The sequence below is a fragment of the Meles meles genome, chromosome 7 (genome assembly GCF_922984935.1).
Source record: "Meles meles chromosome 7, mMelMel3.1 paternal haplotype, whole genome shotgun sequence".
Lineage (NCBI taxonomy): Eukaryota > Metazoa > Chordata > Mammalia > Carnivora > Mustelidae > Meles > Meles meles.
In genome coordinates this window covers 145,479,241-145,493,965 of record NC_060072.1, presented here as the reverse complement: position 1 = coordinate 145,493,965, position 14,725 = coordinate 145,479,241, and the positions used below count along the sequence as shown (strand labels likewise).

The 14,725-nt window shown below is 50.8% G+C and overlaps 1 protein-coding gene across 2 annotated transcripts in view; it reads left to right on the top strand.

Annotated features, from left to right (window-relative positions):
- Nucleotides 1-14,725, top strand: part of FBH1 (F-box DNA helicase 1) — a 48,514-nt gene that overhangs the window by 27,932 nt on the left and 5,857 nt on the right. For both annotated transcript variants that reach the window (XM_046011371.1, XM_046011370.1), the window contains 6 exons: nt 1,648-1,747; nt 1,840-1,961; nt 4,026-4,101; nt 4,685-4,882; nt 5,421-5,546; nt 7,450-7,556. In XM_046011371.1, the coding sequence (XP_045867327.1) occupies nt 1,648-1,747; nt 1,840-1,961; nt 4,026-4,101; nt 4,685-4,882; nt 5,421-5,546; nt 7,450-7,556 (729 nt within the window). The remainder of the gene's footprint in view (nt 1-1,647; nt 1,748-1,839; nt 1,962-4,025; nt 4,102-4,684; nt 4,883-5,420; nt 5,547-7,449; nt 7,557-14,725) is intronic.

Sequence of the window (14,725 nt, the reverse complement as noted above, 5' to 3'; positions counted from 1 at the left end):
GCACCACGTGGTGTGGCCATCATCGCGCTCTTGCTGTGATGCACTCGGGGTCAGACAGACGGATAAGAGCAGTTCGCTCGGGACGTCCTGCGGTGACAGCAGTCGGACAGCTTGGACTGCTGTCCCTTGGGCGCGTCTCTGGTATCCTTGTGAGCAAGCGGCCAGAGTGGCGGAAGCACATCCGCGCACAAAAGCGTGTGGCCTCCCGGACCCAGGGTGCTCTTGGGATTGAGCTGGGAGTCAGCCCGCTGCGCCTGGGCGTCGTTCCTGTTGGTACGTGAAGGAACAGCTGACAGGCTCCGGTCTTTGGCATTTTCTCAAAAACAAAGGAAGTGAGCTGTGACTTCAAGGAAAACAACCGACAAATGTTTGTTGCCAAAGATAAAATTCTTGCTTTCAAGTGAAACGAGAATTTGGAAAACTTGTGTCTGCCACTGTGAGCGTGACAGCTCGGGGCGTCCTTGGCTGTCTGAGAAAGCTGTCACAATCCTCCCTTTTCCAGTACCTGTCTGTGGGAGGCTGTCGGGGTGTCTGCATAAGTTACGGAGAAACCCTCTGTGAAGAAGATTTTTATTTTCTCTCCCACTTACTTACTTACGCAATCATTTGTTTATATCAGTGTGGACTTACGGATATTTTATTTTATGTTTTGGGTTCCGGCTCACTCAGAGTGATCCTATAACCACACAGTACTGTTCATCCAAAGTCTCATGTTTTCCTGAGTTTTTTTGATGTTCACCAAAGCTCATATTAGTTTATTACTTTAAGTCATAAATGCATGGAAAGGGCAATAAGTAGCATGAGTTTGGAGACAAATGGTGTCTTTCCAGCGCATTGATCAAAGAAGTAGGGTGTGGGGCCATGCTGTGAAGGGTAGGAGACTGTTTGGTCCTGTGCTGAGGCGGGGGAGGGCAAAGAATGTTCAGGAAGGATGCTTGGGGCTGGCTGTGTGGGCAGCGGTTTTAAATTAATGTTGAGGGAGGTCTCTTGAGGTGAGGGGAGAAACGCCCAGCCCCCTCCTTGTGTAATTTACACTTTTTCATTAGGTTTGTTGGAGAAGGAAGGGTAGCTTTGCTTATAAGAGAAGTTTTCCGTTGGTCTTGGGGCAGGAGAGGAAACGAGGCTGTCCGGGCGGTGAGGCCTGTTCGGAGTGCATGCCTCATCTTTTCCCCCCTGTGCTGCTCTTCCTGTCTTATAGCGAGGGTGCGGCCCCATGAAAGTTTGTGGGAAAGAGCCGTCGGACAGAGGCGTAGAGACGCATCTGGCAGTGGGAGGGAGAGACTGAGTGGGTGAGGCGTGGAGTTGGGGTTGCTGAGCTGGGCTGGTAGCAGTGGTGAGAAAACCAGTCTAGGTCCCGCGGGGGGAGAATTGCCCAAGTTGGGATCTGGGGGTAAGGGGTAAAGGAAGGTAGATATCCCGAAGGTTCCGGGATGGCAGCTGCAGTTCCGAAAGCTTAGGAGTCGAGTCAGTGGTCATTTGATTGTGAGCAGGTTTACAGTGGGGACTTGGCGAATCCCATTCCCAGACAGGGTGAGTCAGGGATCAGCAGTGGGGTTTGGCGAGGCCAGGACGTCGCAGGGGCAGAAACGTGCTAACCTGCTTCAGGGAGGGGTTGTTGACTCCGTTTGTTTTGTCGTTTTCCCACAGAGTTTCCGATTTGGTGTGGAAATAGCGTACGTGGGAGCTACCATCTTGGATGTCTGCAAGCGAGTGAGGAAAAAGACTTTGGTTGGAGGAAACCATCAGAGTAAGACTTTCAGTTCCTCTTCATTTATTTGTTCCAAAATTAGTTTTCCTGTTTATTTGGATTTGCCACAGAGTTTCGCTCTCTCCCAAAAGGTGGCATTAGGGGTGATGCCGAGGGCCAGGTAGCCCTGTTGTCCCGGACCAATGCCAACGTGTTTGACGAGGCTGTGCGGGTGACGGAAGGGGAAGTCCCAGCGAGGATCCATCTGATCGGGGTAAGAGCGCGTTTCTGTCAGCTGCTTCCCGCACAGACACAGACCTAGCCAGTGACAATAGTCGGCTTCATTCGGGTTGTGACGCAAGCACGCATTTGGGGTCTGGGGCGCCATCTGCTCCGTGCCCGAAGGCGTTGCCCCAGCCGTTCTGCTGATGTTATAGCCCAACGTCCCTACAAAGACCCAGTGAGGACTGAGGATCCTTCTTCCACTCTTCAAAAGCGCTAGCGCCCTTCTCCTCTTGGGCTCTCCCGCGAGGGTGGTGTGTGGGGCTTGTTGGCGCAGGAACGAGGGAGCTGCTCCCGTGGCGGGTGAGCACACCTGGGTTCTAGCCTTGCTTCTGTCACTAACTTGGTGTGGCTTGTGGCAAGTCACAACTTCCATGTGCCTCATTCTCTCCATCTCTAAGACAAAAATAATGCCTTTCCTCTACCTGGTCCACGGGGCAGTTAGGAGGTGACACGTGGATGACACGTCCAACTCTTCAGAGCAAAGCGACATGCCCCAAAGACAGTCACCCCTTCTCTGAAAACCAGGGGGTTCTGAGGGCTAGCTCTGTGTGGGCACTCAGTGAACACAGCCAGAGCATCGTAATCAGAAGGCGGTCGGAGTTTTCTTTTTCTTACTGATAAAGATTATGCAGCCAGGTTCCCGAAGTTCTGGAAATGAAAAGGGAAAAAAATCACCCTTAATCTCGGGATTTCAGATAATAATTTTCCCTTTTGCTGTTTATGTCTTTGTTCTTAACAGACACACATTTCTACATCATTGCAGTCACAGGGCACACACACACTTGGGCATTTTTTACTCAACACGTAAGCATCTTCCCTTTCACTGCGTAATGACTGCAGTATTCCATGTAGTGACTGTGGTGTAATTCGGGGACCTTTGTCGTTGTAAGAAGATAGCGCTCTTGGGGTATGGCCCGCGCCGGGCATGGCAGACAGTAGGCAATTGTCCCTCCGTCCCGCCCACGTGTCATCTGAAGCATGTGTCCACACTCAGGATCACTTCTGCTTTCCAACACTAACACGTGTGGGCTCATTTTGGTCTCTGTCTTATGTTAACGGTTTACGTGTCCCTTCCCCAAATGAGGACAAATCCTTGGAGTGTGACGCTGTGGTCCTGGGCCGTGCTCACGCGTGCTTCTGGGTAGAAGGGGCTACACTGTGATCCAGGCGGGGCCCCTCCTGCAGGAGCTAACCTTCCAGAACATACAACAGTCTGGATCTGTAGACATTTTCTAGCGTAGTCCTTTCCACCAGGGACATAGCACTAAGTATCACATGCCGCATGTAGTGTTCAGGTGTCCTCATGGCCTCCATCGTGGCCATCTTTCCGTTTCTGGAAGGTGGATGGTTTCAGTTGCCCCTTTCGGACAAGAAAGCAGCATGCATTGGGTTCTTGCCGCCCCCCGCCTTTTATTTTTATATTTATTTATTTATTTATTTTTAAAGATTTTATTTATTTATTTGACATATAGCGATCACAAGTAGGCAGAGAGCCTGATGCGGGGCTCGATCCCAGGACTCTGGGATCATGACCTGAGCCTAAGGCAGAGTCGTTAACCCACCGAGCCACCCAGGCGCCCCTGCCTTTTTTTTTTTAAACAGAGGAAGAGGGGTGCCTGGGTGGCTCAGTGGGTTAAGCCTCTGCCTTCGGCTCAGGTCATGATCTCAGAGTCCTGGGATCGAGCCCTGCATCGGGCTCTCTGCTCAGCAGGGAGCCTGCTTCCCCTCTCTCTCTGCCTGCCTCTCTGCTCACTGGTGCTGTCTGTCAAATAAATAAATTAAAAAGAAAAGAAATGTTTAAGCGGAAGAAGAGTTTGGGTAGCAGCTGAGAGTTAGTGTCCGAGGCTCCTGAGCGCTCAGGCTGCGTGGTGGCTAGTGCTTTCGTGGTTGCCCACTGTGTGCTTTGGGTGTGATTGAGGTCTGTTTCCACGAAAACACCTCATTTCAGAATCCCATCTCTACGTTTGCTTTACTTTGTTTTGTTAAAACAACAGTAACAAAACAAAATGGAAAACAACAAAAAACCAAAAATCCCACCAAAAAACTTTTTCAGGGGATTAAATCATTTGGATTGGACAGAATCATTGATATCTGGATCCTTCTTCAGCCGGAGGAAGAACGGAAGAAACGTGAGTAGCCTCCTGGCCGGCACAGTGGATGGAAGCGGCCGGTGACAGGGATGGGAGAGGGCTCGGGCTTGCCCTGCGTCAGCGATCTTACTTCCTCCTGGAGGAGGGGGCGCCAGTGCGGCTCTCTGCCCGTCAAGGGTGAGATGCTCGAGGCCGCCTATCACAGAGGTCCTGAGAGCTCTTTCCAGACCCTTCTCTCAGGAGTCTGCATTTCTTCCTATTGTCGGTCTGTTAGGCTGTCTTCCCTCACCATCTTTTGTCTGCCTGGGCACCTTTACCCGCCAGAACCTCTGCACGGGCCCAGACGGTCATTTCTAACATCTGCAGCGTAGTTCTTTTCCGCACTGCACTGTTTCCCGTCCCTATGGAGTAGGTAAGGCGGTCGAGGGTCGGGCCCTCGATCCTGAGTTTGGAGGCGGGGTCCTTTCTGACTTGCCCAGGGTCACACAGCAGGTTAGTGATGCAGTTGGGACTAGAACCTGGATCCCCCGGGGTCTGTGCTGCTCTTGGCTAGGAATGTGGAGCTGCTGCCGCGTGGCTTAGCCTGGCCTGTCGTGTTAACCCGAGTGTGTGTTCTCCTCAGAGAACCTCGTTATTAAGGACAGGTTCATCAGAAGATGGGTGCACAAAGAAGGCTTTAGCGGTTTCAAGAGGTACGTGACGGCGGCCGAGGACAAGGAGCTGGAAGCCAAGATTGCAGTCGTCGAGAAGTACAACACCAGGATCCCAGACCTCGTGCGAAGGATTGAGAGGTGCCACATAGAAGACCTGGACTTCGCAGGTGAGGAGGACAGGGGTTCCTCATGTCTCGGCGGGAGGGCGGTCCGACGGTCCTCTTCCTGGGGGTCTCCGGGGACGGCCAGCGGGGCTCTGCGGCACCCCCACCTCAGAGCCTGGGGGACGGGGAGCGGAACTGGCGCTCTTCCTTACGGGCCTTCAGTTCTGTCTTGGGGTCTGCCCCGGGTGGGACTGCGGGCAAGTGGCTCAGGCCTCCCGTGGCCCCGTCCCTTTGCCTGCAGACCGCAGGGCTGGGCCAGTCCCCGCCAGCTCTGGAACGAGCTTCCCAGGTAGTGGCCCGTCTGCGCTGAAGTTGCTCCTTCCCCGTCTTTTCATTCTTCTCTCCCTCTCTTTTTCTTTTCTCCTGTCGTTCCCTGTCTCCGTACCCCCCACCCCACTGTCCCCAGTGCAACACGTGGGCGAGGAAGGGTCCTGGCAGCGCCGTTGCTTTTTGGAGCGTGGCGGGAAGAGCTCGCTTTCCTCCTCCCTCTCCTTCCCTGCCCTGCCCGCCCCCACCTAACCGCGCTCTCTTTTGAACACAGAGTACATTTTGGGCACCGTGCACAAGGCCAAAGGCTTGGAGTTTGACACCGTGCACGTGCTGGATGATTTCGTGAAAGTGCCATGTGCCAGGCACAACCTCGCGCAGCTGCCCCACTTCCGAGTCGGTGAGACACGTGCACGCGCCGCCTGCCCGCGGGGCTCCCCTTGTCGCCTACTTTCTGCTGGGTGTGCTGGCCTCTTGGCAGGACCCTTCTAGAGGGAAAAGAAAGACAGCTCCTAGCTCCCAGTGTTTTATCGTCACACTGTGTGTTTGAGGAAAGCGAGTCTTCTGCGTCCGCCCCTCCCAGGCTGCGGGCGCGGCGGTCCTGTTCCAGCTCTCAGCCCTGGGTTTTTCACCAGATGCTGGCTGCCCGGCCTCACAGGAGCTTTGACACAATTCGCCTGCTCCCCGCAGTGGCGGTGTTGCTGTTCAGACTTTATTTATTCATCTGAGAGAGACAGACAGACAGACAGGGAGTGCGCGGGCACATGTGGGGGGGAGGGGCGAAGGGCCAGAATCTCCACAGACTCCCCGCTGAGCACGGCCCCTGACTCAGGGCTCGACCCCAAGACCCTGAGATTGTGACCTGAACTGAAATTAAGAGTCGGACGTTTAACCGACTGAGCCACCCAGGCGTCCCCAAAGTGTAGTTTTTTAAATATTAATTAATTAATTAATTAATTTTTAAAAAGATTTTATTTATTTGACAGACAGAGATCACAAGTAGGCAGGGGGTGGTGGGGGAAGCAGGCTCCCTGTTGAGCAGAGAGCCCGATGCGGGGCTCGATCCCTGGACCCTGAGATCATGACCTGAGCCGAAGGCAGAGGCTTAAACCCACTGAGCCATCCAGGTGCCCCCCCCACCCCAGAGTGTAGTTTTTTAAAATTAAATCTCCTTTTTACTTAAAGAGGCCAGGAATCATAAAAAAGTAAGCACTTTGTATCATTTGTTTGCTTTTATGTAAGTTTATACTCGAGGCAAGTTGTTATGTTCTGAGCATCTGTGCAGTCATTTTGGTTTTGAATCTTAGAATTAAACCATGTAAGGTTTTTCTGCAAACAAACAAACATTCTGCCGACTGTGGACTCAGAATTTGGGGTGTAGCCTACACCGGCAGGCTGTGAGTAGAAATGGGACAGACTCCTGGTCTCTGATGAGTGTATTCCTAACGCAGAGAGACGTGGTGCTGAAGCTAAGTTAGAGCAGAGTGGGGCAGCAGAGTGGCCCGAGGCAACAGCGGCTCCATATTGGAGGAAAAAAGTTTATTTAACATATTACTACGCTTTTTTTTTCCTTGCTGGCCATTGCATGTTTATATATTTTTATATTTTGTTTTATTACCGCTTTATCAGGGCCTGATTCACATATCATAAAATCTGCCCATTTAAAGTGCACAGTCTGGTGGCTTTTAGCATGGTCACCGACGAGCGGCTCGGGGCCACGTTCATCACTGCCATGCTGGGTGTGGTGACTGTCAGGGGCCAGGCTGCCAGGACACAGTAGAGGGATGTGTGTTTCTTCTCTGTTTGTCATATGACAACCCAAAACATTTCCAGAGAGAGAGAGAGACAGAGACTGTCAGGAAAAGGGAAGGACGTGAGCTTTGGAGACAAGTAGCCTTGGGTTCTGCTCCTGGGCCCTTGCTCAGCCTCAGCCCGTGTGTCCCTGTGACTTGGCCTCTGTGAGCCTCAGTGTCCCCGTCATTCCCACACAGCTGTCATGAGGAGATCTGGGGGCATGATTGAGAACCTCCCAGATATTAAACGACCTGTGAACGGGCTCCTGGGATTTACCAGTCGCAGCAAAGGTTAAAACTCAGTATTTCGTGCCACTAGTCTGTTGGGTTTTGTATGTTTTTGGAGTTGGTGTTTGTAGGAAGAGTTTGTGTATACAGCGAGCAGAGCGGGTCTTGATGGTTTTCCTTGGGGGAGGCGGGGGCGGGGAGCGGTAGTGAACGTGTAGAGGAGAACACACATTTTATCAGCAGGCTCTGAGCTGACACCTTTCTTCCCTTCACTTTCTGTAGAGTCGTTTTCTGAGGATGAATGGAACTTACTGTATGTTGCAGTAACCCGCGCCAAGAAGCGTCTCATCATGACCAAATCCTTGGAGAACATTCTGACTTTAGCTGGGGTAAGAGGAATCAGTAGCACACGTTACTTCAGCAACATTCAGAGTTCACTGGGTTTGAATAAGGGATCAGTCTGTGACCTGGGAAGGCCTTTGGTTCAGGATCCCGGGCTGGCAGAGAAGGGCTTCTCTTGGGGCTCATGGCTGCTGCAGGAAGCGTTGTAATCAAAGAGACAAAAATGCGGGTTCTCTTAATTCTTTCCTGATTCAGTTTTACAAGTTTTTTTTTAAAATCTCCACTGTTCATGTCTTTCTTTGTTTCTCCCTTTCTCACTTTGTGCTGAACACTCTTGGGGAGACACCAGCAAGAATGTTTTCTGTGTCTGCGCCCCCTCCCTCCCCTTCCCTAGTTCATTTTGAAGCGGCAACTGCTGCTACCGCCAACAGACTTCTTCTAAGGAAAATGTCCTTGGGGAGGGGAGAAGGAATATTCAGGCACCAGGCCTCTGGTCAAGGGCTAAGATACAGGAGCATGTCGGCGCTCACTCTTTATCCCCTACAAACCAACCTGCTCCACCCCTGTATCCAGTCCTCTTCTGCCCTTCACAGGTCGGGGTGTAAGCCGGTTAGTCTTTTCAGTTTTGTTGGAAACGAGAACAGAAGTCTGAGCTCACAGTGGCTACTTGGCCCATCTTTCCCTGAACCAAAAATACTTAAGCCAAAAACTTCAGTGTAAAAGTTATGTAAATACTCTTTCTTCCTTTGTTGTCTCGAGAACAGAAAAGACTGTGCAGCCAAAGTGCCGTATTTCATGCTCTTCGGAGGTGGGAACATTGGGAACTGGAGTCTGAGCCGTGAACGCCGACAGCTTTGCGCCTTGGGGCGGGCCGGTGGTGTGGGGCAGTAATCAGTTTTTAGTACGTGGTCTAGAAGTCCTAGCGTTGTTCAGTGGTGATGACGTAGAACCCTGATGCTCGGAACGGAACAGCGCCTTTTTCTTAAGTATGTGCCGCGCCCGTTTCTAGGCCCCGGAGGTGACATGGTGACCAGAGAACGCCTGCCCTCCCCCAGCCTCCATTCCAGGCGCAGAGCTGGATGATGAACGAGGCAGCACACAGGATTTCTCTTCCCATGTTTGAGGAAGGTGGTGTGAGAGCCTCCCAGGGGGAAACTTTGTGGACCAGTACTCCAGGACCCGTCCCAAAGCAAAAGCTTCTTGCATGAGACTGGCTCTCTTGCGTGTTGGTAGCACTTTTTTCTTCTGAGCTTCTCTTAGACAGGCCCATCTGGCCATGAGATTGTTTCTGGAATTTGATATCAGCTGCATGTTTCGCCAGGAAGCTTTGCTTTACTGGGGCCTCACCACGGGCGATGGCTTGTGTGTCAGATCCCAGGGCCAGAGCCCCTTGCTTGGGTTGTGTCCTTACTGGCACCTGGGTCACCCAGCGGTTTCCAGGGAGGACTTAGAGCAGAGCTTTGCACGCTTTTTCTTGAAAGGGCCAGACAGTAAACATGTTAGGTCTCTGTTGCAGGCCATATGGCCTCTGGTGCATTGGCTTAACTCTGCCCCAAGAGTGCGAGAGCAGCCGCAGGCAAGTGGTTAATGCGTGAGTGTGGCTGTGTCCCAATAAAACTTTACTGACAACAGCAGGGGCTGGTCTGGACTTGGCCCCATGGTTTAGAGATAAGAACGGCTGTTCTTAATCTCTGAGCTAGGACCCCAGGGCGGGGGAAGTAGAAATACAGTTGACCGTTGAACATCAGGGGGTGAGGGGCACGGAACCACACCCACCCCCACCCATACCCCTCACCGTTGACAGCTGGTAGCTCTTGACTCCCCTAAAACTTAACTAGTAGCTGACTGTTGACCAGAAGCCTCACGGATAGCATAAATAGTCGATTAACGTGTGTTCCGTATGTTGGATATATTCTATATGGTATTCTTATGATAAAGTCAGCTAGAAAGGGAAAATCATAAGGAAGAGAAAATACATTTACAGCATTGCACTATAAAAAAAAAAATCCATGTTTAAGTAGACCCATGCATTTCAAAATTGTTGGGAGGGTCAACTATAATTTTTATTTACGAATAATCTCTAGGTAGAGATTACATGAGTTTTGTATAAACTTTGACTGCAAGTATCTTTTTAGAACCTGGAGGGTGGTTTTCTCTAGACTTGGTGCTGCTCCGGGGGTTGTATTCATCCCAGAACCGAGCTGCCACGTTGGTGACTTGTAGCTGAAGTATTGCGGAGCCGGATTCCGCTTCACAGTGCAGGCTCGGTGGGATTTTTTCTAACTTAGGAAAATTCTGAGATATTTGAAAGTCAAGAAAGTAATAAATTGAATTACTACGTACAAATCATACCTATATACAGTCGGAATATATATCTCTTAAAAAAAAAGTGTACCCCCATGATTACAGTGCTGTTACGTTATAAAATTTGTAATAGTTCCATGTGGCCTCTGCTACCCAGTCCGTATTCGTACTTTTGTGATTATCTCAAAAATGGCTTTTTTGAGTTGTTTTGTTTAAGTCAGGTTCCAAACAGAATTCGGGGTTGTGAAATCTCCTAAGTTACTTAATAGAGAGCAGTGTAAGAACCCCTCCTTCCTTCTAATGCGCTCGTGTTGGGGTGAGTGTGCTACGGAATGCGCCACGTGCTAGATTTGCTTTCTTACCTGGTTGTGTAGATCTCAGTTCCTAACGGTACTTACTCTCTTTACTTTACTTTACTCACACTCTCCTACTGAAGAAGTAGTTACAGAGTAGTACCAGTATTCCTGGAAGCAGAGTACTGAGTGTAACTTGAGATTTCCTGACAGCCCGGTCTCTCCATATTCCACTAAGGACGTGTTGTACGAATACCATGTTCTGAGGGCTCTTGAAGTCAGTTCTTTTTCCTCTGTGGTTAGATCTGCCAGTGTAGTTACAAGAATATAGATCTGTTTGTTTACTGTCTCTACAGGGATTGCTTTGCTTCTTTGTGACTTATTTATCTTTTTTGAATATATAAGACATTTATGTTTTCAATGTCAGAACTTTGTATCTCATTCTGTCTTTGTCCCCTTCAGACTCTCTCCCTGCACCATTGATAGCTATTTTTTAAAAATTTGCGCTCAGTGTATCCTTCGGTATTTCTTTTTACAAGTATCAGCAAATACGTATGAATTTTCCTATTCTTTTTCGTGAAAGGTGACATTCCCTAGCTAGTGTTCTGAACCTCGCTTTGTCTCTGGGAAATGGCGCGGAGATCACTCACTGTTACTCGCGCGTGCAGCTCTCTCTCATCCCTTGGGACCGCTGTGGAGTCGTCACTTGGTCTGTGTATCATGGCTGGTGTAGCCCCTCGCTGATGGCCACTGGGCTCTGTCCAGTCTTCTGCCTTGAGGAGTAATGCCACGAGGCATCACAAGGCACAAATCGTTTTCTGATTCACCAGTGCATCCTGGGGAATACATCCTAGAATCTCAGTTTCTAGGTAGAGGATAAATGGGTACGTGATCTTTCTAGATGCTGCCAGGTTTTCCAGAGAGATTGTCTACCCAAGAGTCCCAGCCCACCAGTTACACAGAAGCATCGGAAAGGCTTTTTTAAAGCTAGTCGGAAGCTCGTCAGTTGGTGATCACCTACATTTTGTGGGGAACACGAATTTCCCCCACGTAGTAAAGGATATGGAGTCGAGAGACATACTTCCCCCTTGCTGAGGCTGGGTTGGAAAACATCCATTGCTCCCAGAAGGGCCCCGAGGGAGCCCCGGAAACATGGCCCGTCCGTGTGAGCTGAAGTTTGGGTCCTAACGCCCTTGCGTGAGAGGAAATACTTCTGCTTTTTATCACGGCCGAGGCCTCTGTTTGGAGACATCTTCTTTGGAAGGGGCCAAGCCCCTGCTCTGCTCGGAGAGGAAGGCTGTGGGGTGTTGAAGGCTGTGGGGCAGGGGAATAGGATAATGAAGTAGAGAACGTGAAAACACATGAGCGGGACAGCCCTGCATGCTGAGGCTTTCGAACAAAAGGAAGCATTGTTCCTGCGACCTAGAGTGAGAAGCCACTGTGGTGTTTGTGACCCAGGAGCATGTCAGGCAGCCTCCTTCTCTCTCACCTCCTTAGAACATCTAGCGAATCCCCAGAAGCCTTTTGGTTCCTTTGTTTCCTTAAGTTTTGAGGAAGTGTTAACTGCAGTGTCCGTGAAGTCATGTGGTTTCTGAGACAGCTTCTTGCCTCCCAGAATCCGAGAGTCTTAATCCACGTGGCACAGGCGTATCCTTAGCATGGCGCCTAGCACATTGTTGGCGCTCGGGAAGGGTTTGTCCCTGGATGAGAGCGGCCCCCGTCCCGGCCTGGGGCTGGGCCAGGCCCGATTCCGGAGGCCCAGGTGGTCCTCGGAGCACAGCTCAGTTCTCCTGGCCGGACGCTCTGTGGACAGGTCACTCATCACTCTGTGCTTCCGTGTCCTCATCTGGGGAGCTGGCACAGGGCTGTACCTGCACCGAGAGGAGGGGGTTAGGGAAGGGTCCGGGTAGCCTGACGGGGTAACTGTCGGTGCATTGGGAGAGTGTGGGCTGGGGGTCCTCTGAGCTGGTTACTAGTCTCGAGGTTACTGGTCGTCGAGACATTCGGCTCCAGGAGGAGGTATGGGGGAGGGGACTGGCACCTGAGGAAGACGTGCGGGTCGTGGCGTGCATGGTCGTGGCACGTCTTCATTCGGCAGCTCTCGTGGCGAAGCTCTGTCATGTGCCTCCTGGTCCTGGAGCTTTGTGTCTGCAGATCGCGGGAGAGAGAGGGAGCCTCACTGTTGCTTGGTGGTGGGAGAGCACAGGTTCTGGACTTGGACCCAGGTTGGAGCCCCATATCGGCTGTGGTCCATCTCTCAAACGTTTGCGGAAGTGACCTCCTTTCTCAACTCTTGTGCCCTCCTCTGTGCAACGGGGAGAGGATAGGATCGCCCCCAGGAGGTCATGGGTGAGGACTTAGGAGCTGGGGACCTGACAGCTAGTGAGGACCAAAGCAGCCTGGAAACGTTTAAGGAAGGGATGCAGACATAGTGGTTCAGGTGCCTTTGGGTTCCTGAAGCCTGGGGGTTCAAGTGAAGCTTTGGGGTAGGTTTTGTTTTCCTTCCTTGGGATAACGTTTGCCGCGGCTATGTGGGTCCTCCTGCTCGCACTTGACTATGACGTGAGCCCCTTGGCAGTTCCCTGGACGATGGTGTTTCCCAGCAGCTCCTGTCTTCACACCTGTGGGACTAGCGGACCCCCAGGACGTCAGGGAAGAGTGGAGGTGGCTTGATTGATTGACTGTTCACTCCGTTGGCAGCCCCAGGGCCGTGCCTAGCACTGTAGTTAGTGCTGGGGAGTACAGGTGACTAGACAAGTCACACAAACCCTGGCCTCATGGACTTCAGAGTCTAGGAGGGAAGCTGTTAGGCAGTTTTGGATCCACCAGCAGGGTTTTGGGGACTGGGGGAGTTTGCCACTTTGACACGTGCTGTATAATCGTGCCTTGGGCCAGGTGGCTGGTCATCTCAATGGCTGGGGCACTGTCCTCTCACTGCACCAATGCCTGAGTAAAGTAAAGGAAAACTTATTTTTCCCATGATGTTTGGGGTTTTAAAGATGTGGTTTGTTTGTTTATTTTTAGCTTTCAGAAACTGCTAGACTGTGAAATGATTCATTTGCCCAGTGGGAATCCGTCCGCATCTTAAAGATCCTAGTTATAGCACGGGGCCTTAAGCAGAGCCCCTTCCAAGGGCCAGAGCGGCCAGCACGGCTGCAGTCCGGCTGAACAGGCAAACTGATCACTCAGAGACTGTTAATTCAGAATCTAACTAAAACTAGAATCTAACACCCACGAAGGTGTGTTACTGGAACAGTTTTTCTAAAATCGCCCTCATTTTCAAAGGTAGCCAAATGAAGACTCATTTGTTCGTAAAATAAGGCCAGTTTTAACAAAGTTGGCCTGATTGTTCACATAAGCATGGCAAGAATAGTAATTGCCCTCCCCTTTTTGGATAAATTTGCTGTGCTGGAACTTTTCATAAGGAATTTCACACTGAACTTCTAACAGCCTCTTGAGGCTAAGAAGACAAACAAAACACTTGGCATCAGACAATACCTACAATACTATAGATTTCAGTGAATTCCTATCTTCGAGGTCCCCGAAATATCTTGAGGTTCCTGCACGTGCTGGGAGGTGACATTCTTTTTTCCTCTGGTAAGGCTGCTGGGAACCCTGTAAACAAGGTAACAGACCGATTTTTCCAAGGGGTTTCGTTGGTTCCATAAAGTCATCCTTAGTTCCTTGAAACTGTCTGGTCATATCTGAGCCTATGCACATGTCCCTCAAATAGGACATTCCTGTCAAAGCCTTGGTAATATAACCACTGTTCCCAGTTGTGTTCTGTACAAGACCAGATTCTCACCAAACTTATGCAAATACATACATTTCTATAAAAATAAGAATAGTCGGAGTTTCTGAATTCTGGAGGGATCAGATCGGGAGAAGAAGGTAAGTGTTCCATATTTGTTTCCAAAGGAATATTTTACCAAATTTCTCTGAGTCATAGCCTTAAATCTGGAAGAGGAAGCAGAGAACCAGGGATGGTTCAAGCAAGAATCTGTTGGAACGCACTCTTCGCCTTAGTTGAAAGTCTTCATCAAGAATGAGGGACTCCGGGGCGCCTGGGTGGCTCAGTGGTTTAAGCTGCTGCCTTCGGCTCGGGTCATGATCTCAGGGTCCTGGGATCGAGTCCCACATCGGGCTCTCTGCTCAGCGGTGAGCCTGCTTCCCTCTCACTCTCTCTGTCTGCCTCTCTGCCTACTTATGATCTCTCTCTGTCAAATAAATAAAATTTAAAAAAAAAAAAAAAAGAATGAGGGACTCCCTGCGGCAGGAGCGCTGCCCATGGTCCTGGCTCGCGGGACCATCAGGGATTGCCTTGACCGAAGACAGCTGCCTTGCCAAGGGCATGCCCTTGACGCACATGGTCACAAACCAGGACTCTTGCCCCCGTGTAGGATGCCCTGAAGGGTAATCCAACTTTGGAACTCCGCAGAGAACCAGCGGAGGTTCCTGTTGATACCGAGTCACTGTTCAACTCGAGTCTGATCCTGCGCGCTTCCACTCCCTTCCCTTCCCCACGCGTCAGTCGTTCCCTGATAGACTCTTTATATACTAAGTTTTTGTAATCTTAGTCCTGACCGCGCAGAAAACTCCTTTCCGAAGATTCCCTTCTC